Here is a 20,744-nt window from a genome sequence, read left to right on the forward strand (position 1 = left end):
CCCGCGCTTGGGAGGCTGAGACAGGAGGATCACACAGGTTCGAAGCCAGCCTCAGCTACTTAGTGAGGCTCTCAGCAACTTAGTGAGACCCTGTTTCCAAATTAAATATAAAATGGGTCTGGGAGTACAGCCCAGAGGTAGAAAGCCTCTGGGTTCCACCCCCAGTACCACCAAAAAGAAAAAAGAAAAGAAAAGAAAAGAAAGGGACCAGGACATTCCCTTCAACCTCTTTTATGAGTGTTGCCCTCATCACTTAATCACTTCTCAAAGTGTCCCACCTCTTACTATCATACTGGGTAATATGGCCCACAATATGAATTTTGGAGTGACACATGATTCAAATCATAGTGCTTATCAAAGTTCAATGACAATCCACTGTTTCACATGATTAAAAACATTCCCTGTATGGTTCAGAGATTTCACACCCTGTTACGAACTAGATGTTTATGTTGCTACAAGATTCATCTGTGGATGACCTAATTCCAGATGTGGTAATACTTGGTGACAATGCCTTTGGGAGATAATTATGATTAGGCCTTCACAGTGAGACTGGTGCCTTCCCATGACGAGATACCAAAGAGTTTGCTTGCTCTCTCTGATGTGTGAGAACAAGGCAAGAAGGAGACCATGTACAAGACAGGAAGGAGGCCTTCCTCAGAAATTAAACTTTTCCAAACCTTTATCTTTGACTTTAGAGCTTCCAAAACCATGAAAAATTAAATTTCTCTTAAGTCACCTAGGCTGTGGTATTTTGTTACAGCAGCCTGAGCAGATTAACACACACACACACACACACACACACACACACACACACACACCTATAAATATACACTCTTCCCATGGAAAATACAGAACTTAAAAGCTAAAATTCTTCTTCTTGCTGGTCATGGTGGCACACGCTTGTAATCCCCGCACTTGGGAGGTGGAGACAGGAAAATTGTGCGGGTTCGAAGCCAGCCGCGCTGGTTTAAGAGACCCTGTTTCCAAATAAAAATATAGAATAGGTCTGGGAGTGTAGCCCAGAGGTAGAAGGGCTTCCAGGAACCCCAGTACCACAAAAAAAAAAAAAAAAAAAAAAAAAAACTAGAATTCTTAGCTGGGCATGATGGAGCATGCCTGTAATATCAGTACTTGGGGAGGAGGCTGAGATGGGTGGATTACAGGCTCAAGGTTGGCCTCAGCAACTTAGTGAGACCCTGTTTCAAAAACAAAAAACAAAAGGGCTGGGGTATAGCTCAGAAGTAGAATGCCCCTAGGTTCAATTCCTAATTTAAAAAAAAAGAGAAAAAACTAGGACATCTGTTATACTTAAGGAAACCATGTCATGAGATAGACCCTACATTTCCAAACAAGCCTTCTTTATTTATAAAAATGCTCTTACTTTTGCTATATCTAAGAAAGAAAAACAGCATATGTGCTCTCCAGTATTGTGTGGAAGGTAAGAAATTCATAAGATTTTACTTGGCCTCATAATTTCTGCCATGAGAGAAATAAAGCATCAGAACACATCTCCAGTCCCATCCTCAGTACTGCATGGCCATCTTTGTATGGAGTGGTTTTTGTTTCAAATAATGTGTCTATTGTCTCCCTCCCTCACAATGTGAAGGAGGCTAGCTCTCTCTCTAAGACCTTTCTGAATATAGAGGAACCAATGGGAAGAAACAGAGGGGTTGACAGTTACATACATTTTTGTGATGTTTAACAATTTAAAAAAATAAATCAAGGGATTGTCCTTCCCATAATGCAAAGGTATCTCCATTTTGGCACATACTCTTGCCAGTCATTGGAGCTAAACTCTGCCTTAGCTAAGCGAGCAATCTAACATCCCTAGTGATAAATAATGTCAGAACATATCATGCACCCCCTGATAAGAGAATCTCTCTCTCTCTCTCTCTCTCTCTCTCTCTCTCTCTCTCTCTCTCTCTCTCACACACACACACACACACACACACACACACATCATCATCATCATCATCATCATCATCATCATCATCATCATCAATGGACCTGCTGCACCATTTTGCTAGCCCAGTCTTCAGCACCATGTAGCAAAATAAATACTAGGACAGACAGACAGACTCTCCAGGCTTCCCTTTTAGAACTTAAGTCAACCTGAGCTGCCTAGTCTCAAATGTCTGAGTTCCTCTGGGAATTTGGTTGACTCCATGGGAAGATGGGGCTCAGGAAATGCTACATTTCAGGGCACCTTTTCCCAAAAGTTTTAAGTCCCCCTGGGGTGCCTGGGACTGGCAGTGGCAGCAGTGCCACCCAGACAGGGCACCTAGATCTAGTCTCCTGTCAGTCCAGTTCAGTGGAAGTGCCTTATTTGAGATTTTCTAGGTCAACCAGAGCCCAGATGTTCATTTTTTCCAGGGTCCTTATTCTCCCTCAATCTTTACCCTCTCCTGTCTGAGGATATGGTGAAGTGTTTGATTCATTTGACAGGAGGGCGCAGGTGGGGTCGAGGGAGGGCATGGTGGCAGTGTGGAACATAACAGGAATGGAAGGAACTTCTTTAAAACTTGATATCAAAACCTTGTGTGAGTATCATTCTTCAAATCATCAGCATAAAACAAGATTATTAAGATCAAGTTGTGCAATAGTATGTATTATATGAAACCAGGTTTATAATATTATTTTAAGTGTGCAAACTAATATGGCTCTCGATGACAGACTATGTAAATTCAAAGACATATCTGCTAGGTCTATGATTTCATAGGCAAATTGTGGTATGAGTAATTGCCTCCAGAAGCATGAAAAAGAGGCTTAGCCTTTGGGATAACATCTTAGTTTTATACCAGAAAACTTTAGCCTCCCACTCTCGCATGTCCTCGCTTCAATATCGGTCAGTTGGTCCTGTAGATGATTCCTCTAGATCGCCCAACCCCCCTCTTCCACTAACAGTTCTCCAAAATTCTTACACTCTTCCTACTATGGTCACCCTAAGCAGCCCAGAATTTCTCCTAGGATCACTTGCTTTTTCAATTCCATTAGCCACTTCTAAAGTCATCTCTATTTCTTTTGTTCTGCATTATTTCTTCTGGAGTCCCTATAGTCAGGAAGAACTTCATTCAGAATTGTCATAATGTGAAAATGTTACTTTGCATGTTTATAATTCATAACTCAAAAGTGTATTCATATTTGTTTTTGCTAATTAGCCCCTAAGGAACTAGAAGTCCTCTGCTGAAGTTGGGTAAGAGAGATAATTGAAACTCTCACAGAATCACCAAAGTTTTCAGGGCAGTAACACGCTTTTAGACAATAACAATTCCAAACCACATTAGATTCTCCTCATTTTTTATTAATTGAAGCACAGAGGAAAGATCTCAAATGTTTTAAGTAATTTATGTTGCTTAGAGTGTTGATTTAACACCAACAGAAAAGAAAAACAGGTAAGTAAACTGAGTCTTCATTTCTTTCTTTTTCTCAGGGTAGGCTGAAAAAAAAGGAAAAATATTAAGTGCTATGTATAAAGTGACATGTAATTTTCAAATCTATTAACATAAGTGCTACATTGCTTAGATTGTCTTTCCATAATTTCCACCAGTGAAAACATATAAAACTTGTCCTAGGCTTAGCTGGATTCCCTTTTGCTGGGTAAGGGTAGAAGGCACCAAGAAACACTGTGAAGCCCCTCTTCATTACAGGTTCCAGGAAACACAAGTTTCAGTCAGAGGGTTCTCATCACTGCCCTTAGAATCATCTACTTAGCACCTACTTCTTAACTAAGTTGCCACAAACGAAAAGCTATCTCCTCAAAAGACAGAAAGCGATGAAGAAAAATAATATATAAAAGAGCTAAGAACTGTAGTTATTGCTGGTCTTTGTGGCTCTTGACAAATGATCAGTCATATCTTTGCTATTTTAATAATAATGATTATGATTACTTAAAATCTAAGGTATTACTTAAAAAATCTAAGATATTGTTTACCTGAGATGCTCATAAATGTAGCATGTTTATGCTAAGGCAGCTTGACTTGCAGCAACAATTTTGGGGCCCTGAAACAAAGAAATGACAGATGTCAGGAAAATATTTGCATTAGCATTATAATGCAAAAATGCCATTCCATACAGTCATCAGTGGTTACAAAGTGATTTTATAAATGTATGGCATCCTTTAATTCTCATTTATTACAAGTATCTCTTGAAGGAAGCTCAGACACATCCATTATCTCCAATAGAATAAATATTAAATACATTATATAATATACAATACATATATTGTCAGGCCATAGGAAGAAATATTAAATGATTGAGAAATTTCAATGCAAATTTCTCCTACTGACCTATAAAATTAATCAAATCACAAACAAGCACTTTTCAGGAAAATATTTAAATAAATTAGTGCCTTGCTTTATTTACTGATAAAAAGATTTCAGATCTTATAAATACTTCTATCTATTTTCACAACCATCCTAAATTTATTTATTTATTGACTTATTTATTTATTTATTTATTTATTGGTGATACTGGGGTTCCTGAAAGCCCTTCTACCTCTGGAATACACTCCCAGACCTATTTTACTTTTGGAAACAGGGTATCTTAAGCCAGCGCGTGTGGCTGGCTTCGAACCTGCGAGATCCTCCTGTCTCCGCCTCCCAAGCGCGGGGATTACAAGCGTGCGCCACCACACCCGGCTGGAACCATCCCAAATTTAGAAACAGAACAGATGTTATAAACACTTAATACTGTACCACAGGAGAAACAGACAGAGGAGACAGAGGTCTGTTTCTGTTTTGCCAACAGGAGAAAAAAAAAAAAGCAAGAATTTCCTAAACCATCTCCTAAGATCATTGTAGCAGAATGAGACTTCTGTTTCATATGTTCCTCAATCTATGAATCCCTCAGGCCTGACCTGAACAAATACACAGAAGTGGAAATTAGATATATTGCAATGCAAACAGCTCCACTATACCTCTTCAGAGAAGCAGGCCTCCTTGTCGGCAGCATGGCAGCACTTATCTAGAAAAGCTGCGAAATCAGTCATCACATCTTTCAGTTTCTCCTTGGGGGCCTTGGGCTTGTGTTTCACCAGTTCAGCAAGTGCCCTGCATTTGAACAGAAAAAGAGAAAACAGCAGAAGAAGGGTTACTCACAAAAAAAAACAGAGATGGTAAGGATGGCATTGGATGGTAAGTCTTGGAACCAGGCAGCTCTGGGTTCGAAGCCGGGCATACCACAGCAGCCTAGGGATTCTCGTATGAGAATCTACAATGTTCAATTCTCATATGAGAATTCTACAAGTGAGAATTTAAAAATCCACTTCACTAGGGTTGGTAGGAGGATCCAGTGAGACAATCAGTACAAATCATTCAATGTTTTATGTAGTTTCAATAGCTCTCTGGAAAGGATCGTGTCACTGCACCCAGATATTATTCAGATCTTAGAATAAGATTGATTTTTACAGCTACTTAAGCCTTTAAAACGGTCCTTAGAATTTTGATTATCTGGAACTTCACTGTATAAGCTTCTCATCTGAGAATCTTTATATTTGTTTTTATTTTTAATGTGCCTCATTAAAAGTGAATAGAGGGGAGGCTACAAGTGGGTAATCAGCTAGTGGTTCTCTTTCACTGACATCTAGAGAGACACAATACCAGACAGAGAGAGCTGTGTGGAAATAACAGCTTTTGTAAGGATTTTTTTAAGTCTGGACCATGATTACATACCACCAGAGATGACAATTTTTCATTGCTAAATGTCACGATATCCTAACCCCTTCTTACAGCAACAGGGATTCAAGCCTCAAAACTCACACTTCTACATGATTTTTATTCAAGTCCCATCCTCAAAAGTCTCATCTTGGGGGTTTGTCTTGCCTGTGGGATCATCATAGACCAAACTTAAACATTCACACCTAAAAATAAATTCTTCTATGACTTCTGTACAAAAATCGCCAATTAAGGGGTCAGCCTTTTCTGTGGACCTGGCCTAAGATCTTATTCTACTTTGTTTTTCATCTACAATATTACATCCAAATATGAATAATTTTTAGGCAAGATTTCAATATAGTTTATTTCACTGCATTCATTTTGTTCTTTTTTTTTAATCTGTGTGGTACTGGGGATTGATCCCAGGAGTGATCCCAGGAGTATTCTACTTCTGAGTTACACCCCCCAGACCTATTTTACTTTTTATTTTGGAAAAGGGTCTAAGTTTCTGACAGTTTTGTTAAAATGTTAAGGCTGGCCTCAAACCTGTGATCCTCCTGTCTCAGTCCCTAGATTCTGGGATTACAGGCATGCACCACTGCACCCAGTGGATTCATTTTATTCTTGACCCGTTTATCAGCTTAGTAAGTCCAGTACTTAAATACTATACTCCATGGAATAAAATGACTACATCAGAATACCTTGCTCATTTCAGTTCACAATTGTTTCTATCAAGACTACAAACACATGCAATAATGCAATACTGCTCACATCTGTTTCTTTATTTGTTGCTCCTTCTCCGGAAGTGTGCATACATCCGCGTGGAAGGTGAATGTTTCAGCATTGAATTCTTTTGGAACATATGTTTCATCAGCTTCCAGAGCAGAAAAGCATGGTCGCCTGTTCACCAAGGACTCAGAGCAACATTTGGTGACCTTCTCACTCACTGGTGTTTTCTCATGCAACACACACAGCCGGTTCAGGACAACAGACAGCTAAAGAGCAGGAAGGAGAGCAGAAACTCAAAAGAAGCCAAGTGGAGAGTTTTCCCTCACCACTTACTTTCCCACACACCTGAAGAAGCATCATATTGAACTTGTAACTAAACATAAAAGATTTCTATAAGTCATCTGTCTTTGATTAAGTCTACACATCAAGAATAATGTGAAAATAATTGAAAATAATTTTATTTCTATATATAGTGGTGCTGGGGATTGAACCCAGGGCCATCTACCTCTGAGATTCACCCCCAGCCCTATTTTTTATTCTTTATTTTAAAACAGGGCCTCACTAAGTAGCTGAGGCTATCTGCGAAACACAATCCTCCTGTCTCAGCCTCCCGAATGCTGGGATTACAAGCTTTAGTATATGTTTAAAAGACTCACATAGTCTTCAACACAGGGCAGTCTGTCTGATTCAGGAAGCTTACAGCACTTGGTGCCCACTTTTCCCATGTGTCTAGATAGCTCCACGAGAGATGGTGTTGACACTTGAGGTGCTTTCTGTGTGTAGCGGATTAGGAGCCTGTAAGAAAAACAGTCCGTGTGTTTTCAGCCAGCCAAGAAACTGTCTTTTTATCATAGAGTGGATCAAGCAGAGGAAATTTAGCCCAAATCAACTAAAACGTTCATATTTTCCATTCACCACATTATCTTTCTCTCCAGGGCACTGGCATATGGTAGGTAGCCTATATATTAATCCTTAATTGCAAATTAATCCAAAAAAAGCCAGCCTCTAAACAAAAAATACTTACATGTTCTGGAATGGATACTCTCCAAGCTGATCATAAAGTTCACAGTTCTGTTTGACTATCTTCTGAGGCTCGTCAATCAGAGGCTGAAGCTCATCAAACTGGAAAATAAAACAATAATGTTTAAAGTAACCCCCTTGAGGGCTAAATGCAGGTCATTTCACCCCTTCCTTCCAACCCAGGCCACATGTGTAGATCTTAAACACCACATATGCTGTGTTCAAATTGTTTCTTTTATTTGACCAGGCTGCAGAGCACAAGTAGTTAAGAATGGCTGGCATCTGCATGGTGCTACCTCACCTACCCCGCTTTGGAATCCTCATCTCTAAGACAGAGACGAAATCACTGCTCACCTCACAGAGTTACCCTGTGAGCCACCTAAGCCAATGAAGTTGAAATAACACCGAGTACACGGTAAAGATCCCTGCGTGATGACTGTAAGTATTAGTATTATTAGGTCAGCTCTCTGGCTGGATCCTGAGCTCAACGAAAGGAGAACTAACTGCAGCATCAGTTAGTTCCATTGTGGTCCCTGGCTTATAGCACCTTTTTTTAGGGGAAAGAATGACTTTCCTTTGATTCTCGGTAGTTCGGAAACCATTATATACGCTTGTAGAAACCCTAAAATCCTCCAGAATAGAATTCTTCTAAATTGTTGTAAAACTATTCCTAAGCCTTCTCAAAAAAAAAAAAAAGACTTAAATATATTGTAAAGAAATGGTATCACAACCTCCCTTCAGCTATTAATTCTAGTACTTGATAAATCATTGGATCGGGCTCTTTTATGTCTAAGTTAAATCTTTTTTAATTGACATCTAAATTTACTTTATCTTATATGATTCTCAGGAGTATGGAAAACATAAAGAACTATGGTCGATATTTGTGGAATCAGAGCTTGCCCTCTTCATCCTTTTTTTTCTTTTTGGTGGTACTAGGGATGGAATTCAGGGGTGTTCTCCCTCCAAGCTATACCCCCCAGCCTTATTTTGTTTAATTTTGAAAAAAGGCCTCACTAAGTTGAGGAAGGCCTCACTAAGTTGCTGAGGCTGGCTGTAAACATGCACTCTTTCTATCTCAGTCTCCCAAGTACTGAGATTACAAGTGTGGGTCACCATGCCTGGTTTTCATCTCTTTTCTAGACCAACTATTTTAGGATTTATTAACCATTAACCATTGTACTTAAGGTGATTTTTTTTCTGTAATGTCTAAGAACACAAGATTAAATCCATCTCAAGAAAACATCTAAATTTTTCTGCATATCATTTCACATTCTTGCATTATTTTTCTTGCTTATTATTGTAATCACTAGTCAAAGCGCTACATTTTTCTTTTCCTGCAAAAGACATACCACTTTGGCATAGCACGAATGAGAATCATCTTGAGCACAGCACTTTTCCAGGGTAGCTTCGTATGCCTTGGCAAGTCTCAGCAGCAAAACAACAGAGTAGTCAGGATGCCTTCTTGCATATTCATACAAAAACCTAATTAAAATAAACATAGAATCCACTGAATATGTGAGCAAGAAAAATCATACAACTAACTTCAAGAGTAACTCATATTTCAAAAGTTTGAATTTGACTAAACCTCATACTTCCTGGGTTCGACTTCTGGCTCTGCCACTTATTTTAATATATTACTATAGATAAGTTATTAAGACTATTAGAGCCTTAGTTTCTGCCTCTATATAATGGGCAATGATAATAGAATCCATCTTACAAAGTCGATTGTGAGAATACATTACATAATTCTGTAAAACATACACTTTCTGGCACATTTAATTGTTTGGTAAATGGTACCAATTATATGTATGTATTTCGACTTGAACTACATATCAAAAGTATTCTGGTAACTGAATGGAGATACATTCTTAAATTTTTCTTTTCTCTCTCTTTGACTAAGAACTTGTAGAGTACCTAAGTTTATTATTTCATGCATAAAATATCATCATAATCCAATGATTAAAATCAAAGTCTGTAACCACCCTTACTGACAACATATAACCATTCATCATTTAATTGCAAACTACCTTGCCATACAACTGAACTTCTGCTCTTTTCAATCATTTATGAAGCACCTAGTGTCAGATTCTATACTTTCTCACATATATTTCTGCTGCCATCATATAAATAGGTAGCTATAGATACATCAATAAGTACACAGATGATTGATAGGCATATCTTCATGTGTATTTATATGTATTCAAGAAATACTCTTAGAATCAATGCCTGCACAAACACTATATATATATATATATATATATATATATATATATATATATATATATTATGTATACACAAATATTTCTAGAGATAGTTCCAGAAATATCCCCAAGAAATAAAGAACATTGAACTTCTGCTGAGAACAGATACTCTTTCATGACAATATTTTAAACTAATTACACTTTCAAACTTTTTTTTTTTTTTTTTTGGTGGTACTGGGGTTCCTGGAAGCCCTTCTTCCTCCGGGCTACACTCCCAGACCTATTTTATATTTTTGAAACAGGGTCTCTTACGCCAGCACGGCTGGCTTCAAACCTGCGCGATCCTCCTGTTTCCGCCTCCCAAGCGCGGGGATTACAAGCGTGCGCCACCACGCCCGGCCCACTTTCAAACTTTAAAAACTGGGAGAGGGAGGAAGCATTCTAGACAACATGGAAATTGTAGTAATGCCAAAGGCAAGACTACCATATTTTTCTAAGTTGTGAGGACATACAAAGGCTAGAAGAGGCTAATTCCTTAACTACTCACGTGCCCAGGAAGACGTCTTTTGCCTCAGCATAGTTTTTGCAAACATCTTTGTCCTCAACAAAATCAACAGTCATTGCAGGTAAATCAGCAGGCATATCATCCCTTTCCACTTCAGCAATGCAGTGGGATTTTTTCAGCAGGGGCATTTCACAGCATTCCTTCAGTTTGCTGGAGATTGTTTCCTGGTTGTCACAGATGTACTTGGAGAGGGCCGCCTGTAAGCAAGTCAAAAGTTGTCAGACGTGCGTAGGCATCGCTGCCAATCTTGTCCCAAGACCTCTGTTGAGCTCACAGAACACACTCACTGTACCATACACACCCAACATACCGTTCAGTTCTCCTAAGCCTGGAGACTCAAATAGAACTATTATGACCGTTCTGCTTGACTCAAAAGACTATTCAGGAGCAAGTTATTATTTATTTTAATTAATTTTATTTGTTAATTAATTTTGTTCCTACTATTGAGGCATTTATGATTTCTTAATTAAACCTCCGTGCCTTTTGTTTTTCAAATATTTTTCCCAAATTAAGTGCAAGCATTTTGAAAACAAACAACTAAATAAAATATGAGTTCTTTAAAAATGAGTCAAGATCATAGTCATGGCCTTGCATATATATATGTATGTGTATATATGTATGTATGTATATATATATATATATATATATATATATATATATATATGCCTTGAATTTTCCAGGAAGTATCATGATAGCTTAGGTATTTGGTCATATTTTTAATCTTTAAGCAAAGAGAGACAATATTACAAGTTTGGGGAAAGAGAGACCATGTTTGAGGACACAGAGAGTTAATTAAAGGAAAGAACACAAAAGGGGAACATACACCATTTCCAAGGGTCTCTTGGGGTTCTGGCCCTATCTATATCCCCAAAATATCTTAGGGATCTACCTTTGTAGTTGTCCCTTTCCATTAAAGCCTTTATTTTCAGAGCATGACTGAAAGGAGTTAGAAATCAGCGAATGAGTTTTTCATGTCATTTAGTAATTAGGATAGCCAGGTTAAGAAAGTAAAAAAGTACCACAAAGCAGGAAAAGCTTGGAGATAGAGCAAGTGGGAGCACAGAAGGCCATGCCAGCCAATGCCAGCAGTCACCACTGACACTAAACATATTCATTCTACCCACTTAAGCATGCAGGCGGCCAAATATACATTAATGACTCTTTACCCTGTCATCTGCACATTCAAGCAGGTCTCCGTGGCAGCATTCCTTGGTGACTTTGGTAACATCTCCTACTATCTTGGAGATTTCTGCGAAGTCAGCATTGGGAAATTTCTGGCTCATGCGAGCTAGTGCCCTAGAAAGAAAATTCCCCCATCAAAATATAGTTATCATGAAATATTTTATATGAAAGCAGAAGGATAATGCTATTTATAACAAACTCAAGACCAGACTAAGATACAGAAATGATTCATGCATTAGCTATTTTAACACTAGACATGAACCTAAATGATTATCTTTTATCCTTGGGCAGAATTAGCCATTGTTGGAGTGGGTGTGATGGTTATAAAGCTAATGATTCATAAAGTCAGAAATCAAAGAGGAATTATAAAAGGTCAAGAGTTGAGGGACATCAGGCTTGAAGCCTAGATCTGACTTCCCAATCTGACAGCTCCCCTTCTTAGCAATGTGACCCTAGGCAAGTTATTCAACCTCTCTGAGCGCCAGCCTTGCTGGTGTCACCACACACGCTGAATTGAAGGACTATTTTGAAGACTGAATTAGATAATACACGTGAAAGGATTTTATAATTGGGAAATAGGACATAAGCTGCCTCTTATTTTTCCTTAATTAAAATACACTATTTCGGACTTTTAAAGGTCTCTAAGAAGAGAAATTTCATAACTTCTATAGAATTAGAGAGTTTGTTGTTTTAACAAGAAATTGATTCAGCACTTAAGACTTGTGTCAAGCTGTAAAAGGGTAATATCAGCATTATTTCCAAAATCACTTCAGAGTTGTCCATATCTTCTGGTAAAGGAGACTTTTTCCCCCAGAACCAGTCATTGCCTGTGTGATCTGTATTTTCATGTTAGGTGCTTTGTTCACCAATTGGTTTTATTAGTTTGGATGGTAAGAATGAGAGACAATGATAGTCCAGCTGACATTTCTAGAGAGCATAGATAATGTCCATTATTTTTACTTTATCTCCTATTATGTTGATTCATTGTTGACTAACAAGTAGAGGGGCAAGTGGGATTTTTTTCTTAGCTCAATTATTGAAAATTGTTCTCAGAATCAGCCAAGTAATATAAAATCAGAGGTCTAGGTTAAAATATGAGATTAAAAGCAGATTTGGAATTATGAGAAAATTATAAATAGTAACTTCTTACTTGGTGGCTGAATTCAATTATCAGGATATAAGTGACATGTAAACAGTTTCAAGTCGTTGGAGAGAAAGATAAAATTAAATAAAATACCCTGACTATAGCTCTATAAAATAATGGACCTAAAGGAAGATCCCTAGTCTTTATAAATAAATTAAATTTAAATACATCTTGTTTCTTTTTAGGACAAAAAAGTTATTATCTTCTAAATTCTTTGACAAAATACTGTGAAATTGTTACTAATGTTCTGATTCTTACCTCTTTTCACTTTCTACCTCTTAGGCAACAACAAACAAAAAATATATTTGAAAGCATTGTGCAAAATACCATGTACACCTTTGGCAACTGAGACGTTATCATTTACATCTTTATAAAAAATTCAAACTGGGTTAAAAAAATATTTACCAGGCTTTGAAAGCTCTTTCTCCGAATTTGTGGATACTGGCGCATTTGAGTCTCTGCTGGGCAGATGAAGCCATCACTTTTTCCTTCAAGGCATCAAGCTACAAAAAGGAATCAGTTTGAAAAACTCAGAAGAGAAATCTTCTACACAGCAAGGCCCTTCATAAGCTCAGATGAGACTACACCAAACTAAATATTAAAAAGATAATTTCTACCTATACTCCTAAGTATTCCCTTTGGAAAATAATTATTTTTGCTATGTAAGAAAAGGAAAAATCAAGCCAGGTATGGTGGTGCACACTTGTAATCCCAGCAGTCAGGAGGCAGAGACTGGAGGATCGCAGTTCAAGGACAGCCTCAGCTACTTAGTGAGGCCTTTTGCAATTCAGTGAGACCCTGTTTCAAAAACTAAAAGACTAAAAAAATAGGGCTGGAGGTGTAGCTCAGAGGTAGAATGCCCCTGGGTTCCATCCTTTGTGCCGCAAAAAAATAAATAAAATAAAATAAAAATAAGTAAAAGACTAAAAAATAGAACTAGGGGTATAACTTGGAGATTACCCCAGTACTGCGAAAGAAAGAAAGAAAGAAAGAAAGAAAGAAAGAAAGAAAGAAAGAAAGAAAGAAAGAAAGAAAGAAAGAAAGAGAGAAAGAAAGAAAGAAAGAGGAAGGGAGGAAGGAAGGAAGGAAGGAAGGAAGGAAGGAAGGAAGGAAGGAAGGAAGGAGAAAGAAAGGAGAGAGAGAGAAAGAAAGAGAAAGAAATGAAGAAAGGAAAAAAGAAAGAGAAAGAGAAAAAGAAGAAAAGGAAAAGGAAAGGAAAAATCAGTCTAATTGTGGCAGAGGTCTTTAGGTAGTTAAAAAACAGTATGGACATTGCCGTGAAAAAGGGCCTTGAAAGGAAAATTAGACATTTGTATACCGGGAAATATAGTAACTTTGCTGGCTTCTCTTAATTTTATGTATAATTCATTAAGTCCCTACTCTACCAACGTGTGTGTGTGTGTGTGTGTGTGTGTGTGTGTGTGTGTGTTGTACTGGGAATTTAACCCGGGTGCATTCTATCTCTGAGCTACATGCCCAACCCTATTTTATTTGGAAAAGGGTCTCACTAAGTTGCTGAAAGCCTTGCTAACTTGCTGAGGCTGGCTTCAAACCTGTGATTCTCCTGCCTCAGTTCCCAAGTAGTGGGATTATAGGTATGTGTGCCACCATGCCTGGCTCTCCACTAAGTCTTTATAACACCAGTTAACCTCCCAGAAAATAAGAATGACAGCACACAATAAATACATATAAAAGGAATGAATGAACTCTGTCTCTTCTGGCTTCTAGCTACAATAAATTTCTCTATTTTGAAATCCTTCGCCATGGAAAAATAAACAAAAATGGGGCCCCCTGCAGTGCAGTTCAACAAATGTATTTCACTAGAGTGATCAGTGCCATAAAGAGTGGTAGGATATTTAGATACACATGCAGTGATTCCCTTGGTCAGGTCAGAATTGATAAAGCTCGGGAGGAGGAAGAAGGCGATTAGAGGCCTTCAAAGAGAATTAACAATTCTCTTGGGGTCATAAAAGTAAAAAATGCTTTTATGACCATGCAGGGAAGTTTCTATCAAAAACTTGGATTTCTTAAATCTAGCCTTAAGATGGTCAAAATCTGAGGTTGCTTCATGAACCAGTTCTTTTGTACTTTGGTGTTCTTTGTTTTGATAAATACCTTTGGTGTCAGGCAGGCTTGTTTATCATCAGCTTGGCAGCATTCTGTCAGAACAACTTTGTATTTTTCAGCAAAGTAAAGGAGTTCTGGGGCATAAAAGTAAGGATGTCTTCTGGCAATTTCATATAAATACCTAAATTTTTACAAAAGACAACAGGTAGTCATTTTTCCATAGCACACACACTACTGCAGAAACAATTATAATCAACATTCTCCCCAGAGCCTCCTAATGCCAAAGACATGTACTGTGCCAGTTAAGCTCAATTTGCACCTGATGACCCTGATCTTGGCTGTGTGTGTGTGTGTGTGTGTGTGTGTGTGTGTGTGTGTGTGTGTTTTACTGGAACTGAACCCAGGAGCATTCTACCTCTGAGCTATACCCCAGCACCCCTGTTTTTTGTTTTTATTTTAGAAAAAATATCTCAATAAGTTGCTGAGGCAGGCCTTGAACCTATGATCCTCCTGTCTTAGCCTCTCAAGTACTGGGATTTCAGGTGTGCACCACAGCTCCCAGTTTGAACTTGTTATTCTTTAAGTCGTCAAAAAGGAAGGCTAAATTTGTGTAGGTTTGTTTGTGTGTGTATCAGCATGCACACATGTGTGCATTACATATAAAATGGTATTGGGGCGATCTAATGTTGCTGGCTAAAATGAAATAAATCCTGAGAATAGCCACATGAATTTTTTCAGGATATTTTAAAACGTGTCTTATCTTAAATTTGTCACATAGATCATACTGAGTTTCAAGAGCAAAAGATCTTTGATCATATTTTTTGGTGGTGTAAAATTTTGTAATATCAAATACTACTTCTTTAAAAATTCATTGCTATAAGAACAAAATTTCTAGTCTTAATGTTGAAACCATTTGGGGGTATGGTACTTGTTATGAGTACGGCCTATTCCTTAGGGTTTGTTTTTTTTTAATCTAGCATTAAAATGGTCAAAATCTGAGATTGCTCTATGAACTGGTTCTTTTGTATCATTTTTATTTTTTTTATTTTGAGACAGAGACGTCTGATTTCTTCATTACTTACTGTCCCAAAAACTTCTGGCTGTTTTCTTGAAAGGAGGCACAGATAGCATCTGCCGGTGGTCTGACAAGTGGGGGTAGGCTCGGGCTGTCATCTTTGTGCTGCAGGAAGCATTCGTTTCTCTCAGGTTCTTGTTTAGCGCAGCAGTCAGCCAATTCACCATAGGTTTCGCGAAGAGTTGGAATTGCACACAATTTATCTCCAAAAACAGTATGCTAAATGGAAGAGATCAGGCTTCAAATTACTGGGCAATATTTTCTTTACGTCCAAAGAATAGTGTATTATTAATTACATATTTAATCTCATAAAACTTGGTTAGGTAATAATATACATTGTATGTCTATTCTTACATGAAGCAGATATGCACTGAAGCATCACCTGATATCCCACAAATACGTACAATTGTATGTTTTTATGTATGAGTTTAAATTTAAATACAAAAAAGATCAATGAAACATTTAAGAACTTACTCCAAAAAAGGAAATAACAAGAATATACTTTACTTTCCTTCCCAGGTTTAGTTTCCCTTGATTTGACTATCTCTGTATCATTTTTATAACAACCAACTGCCACAGTATTATTTATGATAAATATAACAGAAGGGCAAAAGGACTACTAATGGCATTAAAGAATGTTACTTTAATTTTCTTTCTTCCTGACACTAAAAAGGCTAAGAAAGCAACCATTATAACAAAAACCAAGGGAAATGGGGCACCGTGGAGCACACCTGTAATACCAGTACTTGGGAGGCTGAGACCGGAGGATTTCAGGCCTACGGCCAATTTCAGTAACTTAGCAAGACCCTGTTTCGAAATAAAATAAATAAAGCTAGGGGTATAGGTCAGAGGTAGAATGCCCCTGGGTTCAATGCTCCAGTACTTTCCCCCTTCGTAAAAAAGGGGGGAGGGATGAGCTTTTGGTATAGCAGGTGAGATCTTGGTAAGAAAGCAAGGAATGACAGTTTCTCATTCATCTGCTTCTTTTTAAAGGGGTTATGAGTAGACACTATTTAAGACAGAAGTAACAATCTACTATTCATTGTTTGGGGGGGGTTGTTGTTTTTGTTTTTGTTTTTGTTTTGGTAGTACTGGGGTTCCTGGAAACCCTTCTACCTCCAGGTTACCCTCCCAGACCTATTTTATTGGAAACAGGGTCTCTTAAACCAGCGACGAGGCTGGCTTCGAACCTGCGCGATCCTCCTGTCTCCAGGCGCAGGGATTACAAGCATGCGCCACCATGCCCGGCTTGTTTTTTATTTTGTTTTTGTTTTGTTTTGTGGTGCTGGGGATTGAACCCAGGGACACTCTGTCTCTGAGCTAAACCCCCAACCCTATTCATTTTTTTATTTTGAAAAAAGATCTCACTAAATTAAAGAAGGCCTCGCTAAATTGCTGAGGCTGGCCTAGAACCTGCAATCCTCCTATCTCAACCTCCAAGCTACTAGGAAAATACACTATTTAGCACTAACAGTCAAGGTGTAGAAACAACCTAAATGTCCACTAACAGATAAATTAATAAAGAAAATGAGAATGAATGAGAAAAGAAAATGTATCACATATATACAAGGGGGTACTACCAAAAATTTTTTCCTTAAAAAGAAGAAAATGCTACCACTGACACCTGCATGGATACACTTTAAGGACATTATGCTAAGTACAATAAGCCAGTCATAGACAAATACTGGATGATTCCATTCACAGTAGGTATCTAAAATAGTTAAATTCACAGAATCAGAGAGCAGAGTGGTGGCTGCCAGGGGCTAGAAAGAGGAGGAAATGGGGAGTTAATGATCAACTGACATAAAATTTTACTTAAGCAAGATAAATAAACTCTAAAGATCTGTTGTAAGCCAGGCATGGTGGCGCATGCTTGTAATCCCCACTCTTGGGAGGCTGAGACAGGAGGATCGCACAGGTTCGAAGCCAGCCTCAGCTACTTAGTGAGGCTTTCAGCAATTTAGTGAGACCCTGTTTCAAAATAAAATATAAAATAGGTCTGGGAGTATAGCCCAGAGGTAGAAAGCCTCTGGGTTCCATCCCCAGGAACACCAAAAAAAAAAAAAAAAAAGAAAAGAAAAGAATAAAGATCTGTTGTCAGAAAAATTCCACAATTATTGTACATTATTGATAATAATGTGCTGTACACATAAAATTTTACAAAAGTGAGTCTCATGTTGAGTATTCTTACCACGATAAAATTGTTCTTACCACAACAAAATTAAAAAATACAAAAACACATACTATCACTATTAGCCTCCATGTAAAGAAGTCAAACATCAGATGTCGAAAGGAGAGTGTTAGAAATGGCAAGCTGCCACTTAAATACACGACGAATGTTGTGTGTGGTCTCAGTGAAGAAATGTTTTTATAAAGGTGAACATAGCTACAGTGTCTCTGTCCCAGAAGACAGAATAGCTTATCAGCCTACAGGCAACTTGTGAATGTTGCTTACAAATTTGTTTATTTAGTGGTAATCTTTTTAAGAGGAAAATGAATATTTTCTTCTGCATACTCAGAAAACTTCAAGGAGAAGAAAGAACCCTCCAGATTAGGATGCACTTACAAGTGGCTTGTCACAGCCTGCAGCAGACTCATCAGCAGCACACGCTTTGGCCAATTCAGTTACTTCAGTTGCTAATTTTACATGTTCGTCAAATGGGCACTGCTGGAGATACTGAGAAAAGGCAATCAGGGCCCTGAAAGCAAAGACAAAGAAATATGTAGTACATAAAACTTTAATATAAAACAGGTTACTGGGCTAGGGAACAAATCCTGTATGTACAGATAGTCTATACTTTACATATCTTTCTAATTATTATCCAGAAAGCTGATTCAACTCAGGTACTATCTGAGGCCTAACCAGACACATGCACCTAGCTTCTTAGGCGAAAGGGATAGTATATCCACCATATTCAAATATATGTGTGTGCAAGTCAGTAGCTAAGTACATACCTGGCAAACAATGGAACTGTATACTAAATAGACTGTCAAGACTGTATACTAACTAAACAGATCTAATTGTCAAGATCTTATGGCATGCCTTGTCAAGGCTAGACATTACATAAGTCCTTTGAGTGATTTAAAACAAAGACAGAAAAACACACACATACACCTCATTTAGTCAGGGCACAGGATAATATTGACCTTTAAAAAATTAATTATTTCTCAACTTTTACTGGATTAAAAAATCATTTAAAAGTTCAGAGGAAACCATAGAACTACTTGCTATGTAAAGGGAAGTTAGTAAGTGAGCTGCTTTAAGGACCATTCCACCTTTGCATAAGAGTTCCAGATTTCACTGCCCCCAATACAGTACCCATTAGTCATGTATCACTATAAAAACCTAAATTAACTGAACTTAAATACAATCTGAATTTTTGTACCTCAGTTGCACTTGTCACATTTAAGGTACTAAATAGCCACATGTGGCCAGTGACTACCATATTGGACCACACTGATGAATATTTCCATCGATGCAAAAAAATTCTATTAGGCAGCCCTGCTCTAGAACCTGGACCCCGACGGCAGGTGAATATAAGAACTTTAGAGTAATAACCAACCCTATCAGAGATTTTAAATTCAACTCTTCAATATTGTAACTTACAGGCCTTTGAAATGTTCTTCTCCCACATCAGTAAATCGATGAGCAATCTCACTTTTGTCTGGAGAGAAGAGAGGAAAACAACACGAGACGTGTTTAAATACTAAACAAAACAACTGGTTATGATGCTGCCCTTTCCATTTCACTCAGGTCATTGATTTCCTTCAAAATATTGAACTCTCATCTCTACATATCAAATCTTGGTGTGGTGGTGAACTGTTTCTTCTGCATTTAAAAAATTATTCAATCAGGAAGAATACTATCTTAAAAATTATTGAACATTTATACCTATATATTCTAATTTGGATATGATCTAATGCACTTATAGTATCTATGAACAGCTATTAAGAAAACAGTCTGAAATACAAGTAAATATAATACAAGTTCTATTTATAATATTAACATCACAAGGCTTTTTTTAATAAAGCTTGGTGAAGTAGATAGAGCTTTGAGATAGTTATGAATTCTATATTCAACTTTCTTCTGTGAAGTTTAACACACTCCACCTAGCATTCCTTTGTATGCAAAAGAAAATTATATTCACTAAAGATTTATGACCATTTTTCATCTTAGATGTTTGAAACATATTAATAAGATAACTACAAAAGAGTTCACAAATAAAAAATATCATCACATTTCTAGAAATAAATGCTATAGAAAAACTTAATTCTTTAAATATGCGAGGTTTACTGAAATTTTCTTTTACTAGGAAAGTAAAAGTTGAACAATGGAAAAATAGAATTCTTACGTGCATCTCGGCGAAACACACCCCTGGAATAAGCAGAATTGAAGAGAAAGAGAAGGGAAATAAAGGTAACCCACTTCATTGTGCCAAAGGCTTGTGGGGTTGATAGAAGAGAAAAGTAGGAAGAATAGAGGAAAATTCACCCTAATATACTTCTTTAACCAATATTTGTAGATAATTAACTAGACTCATCTCTGTATTTCATTGGTTCCCAACTGATTACAAAATCCGAATATTCTTGCCAAAAAATTGTTTAACTAGATCCCTTGCGTATGTTTGCCATCTGGAACTGTTTTTACCACAAAACATCTTATCAAATTTTACATAAGAGTTTAAACGATTTGTACCTATTATTCATTACCATGTTCTTTTTTTGTGTGTGTGTGGTACTGAGGATTGAACTCAGGGGCATTTTATCTCCAAGTTACACCCCCAGCCCTATTTTTCATTCTTTATTTTGAAACAGGATCTCACTAAGTTGCAAAGGGCCTAAGTAGCTGAGGCTGGCTGCAAACCTGCAATCCTCTTGCATCCGCTTCCCAAGTACTGGGATTACAAGCGTGCGCCACCACGTCCGGCTTCATTACCATGTTCTTTATCTGCTGTTTCCCATTTGAACATTTTGGTTTTGATGTTTTTAAAAATATAACCAAACCAATGACTCTGGAAATAAGATACACAAACTGCATTGCTAATTCCAAGTATGCTTTTACCTATAAGTAATGAAAGATGTATATATACCTGCACACATTTTTAGGGCT

The 20,744-nt window shown here is 37.6% G+C and overlaps 1 protein-coding gene across 1 annotated transcript; it reads right to left on the bottom strand.

Annotated features, from left to right (window-relative positions):
- Positions 1-3,957: 3,957 nt before the first annotated feature.
- Positions 3,958-20,065, bottom strand: ALB (albumin; the record flags this gene model as incomplete). The annotated part of the gene is made up of 14 exons (XM_080697055.1): positions 3,958-3,999; positions 4,916-5,048; positions 6,423-6,646; positions 7,037-7,175; positions 7,405-7,502; positions 8,750-8,882; positions 10,149-10,363; positions 11,333-11,462; positions 12,898-12,995; positions 14,608-14,740; positions 15,642-15,853; positions 18,201-18,333; positions 19,242-19,299; positions 19,987-20,065. The coding sequence occupies 14 exons, from the start codon at positions 20,063-20,065 to the stop codon at positions 3,958-3,960; spliced, it is 1,827 nt and encodes a 608-aa protein (XP_080553181.1).
- Positions 20,066-20,744: the final 679 nt, after the last annotated feature.

This window comes from Muscardinus avellanarius (genome assembly GCF_963383645.1).
Source record: "Muscardinus avellanarius genome assembly, chromosome: 6".
NCBI lineage: Eukaryota > Metazoa > Chordata > Mammalia > Rodentia > Gliridae > Muscardinus > Muscardinus avellanarius.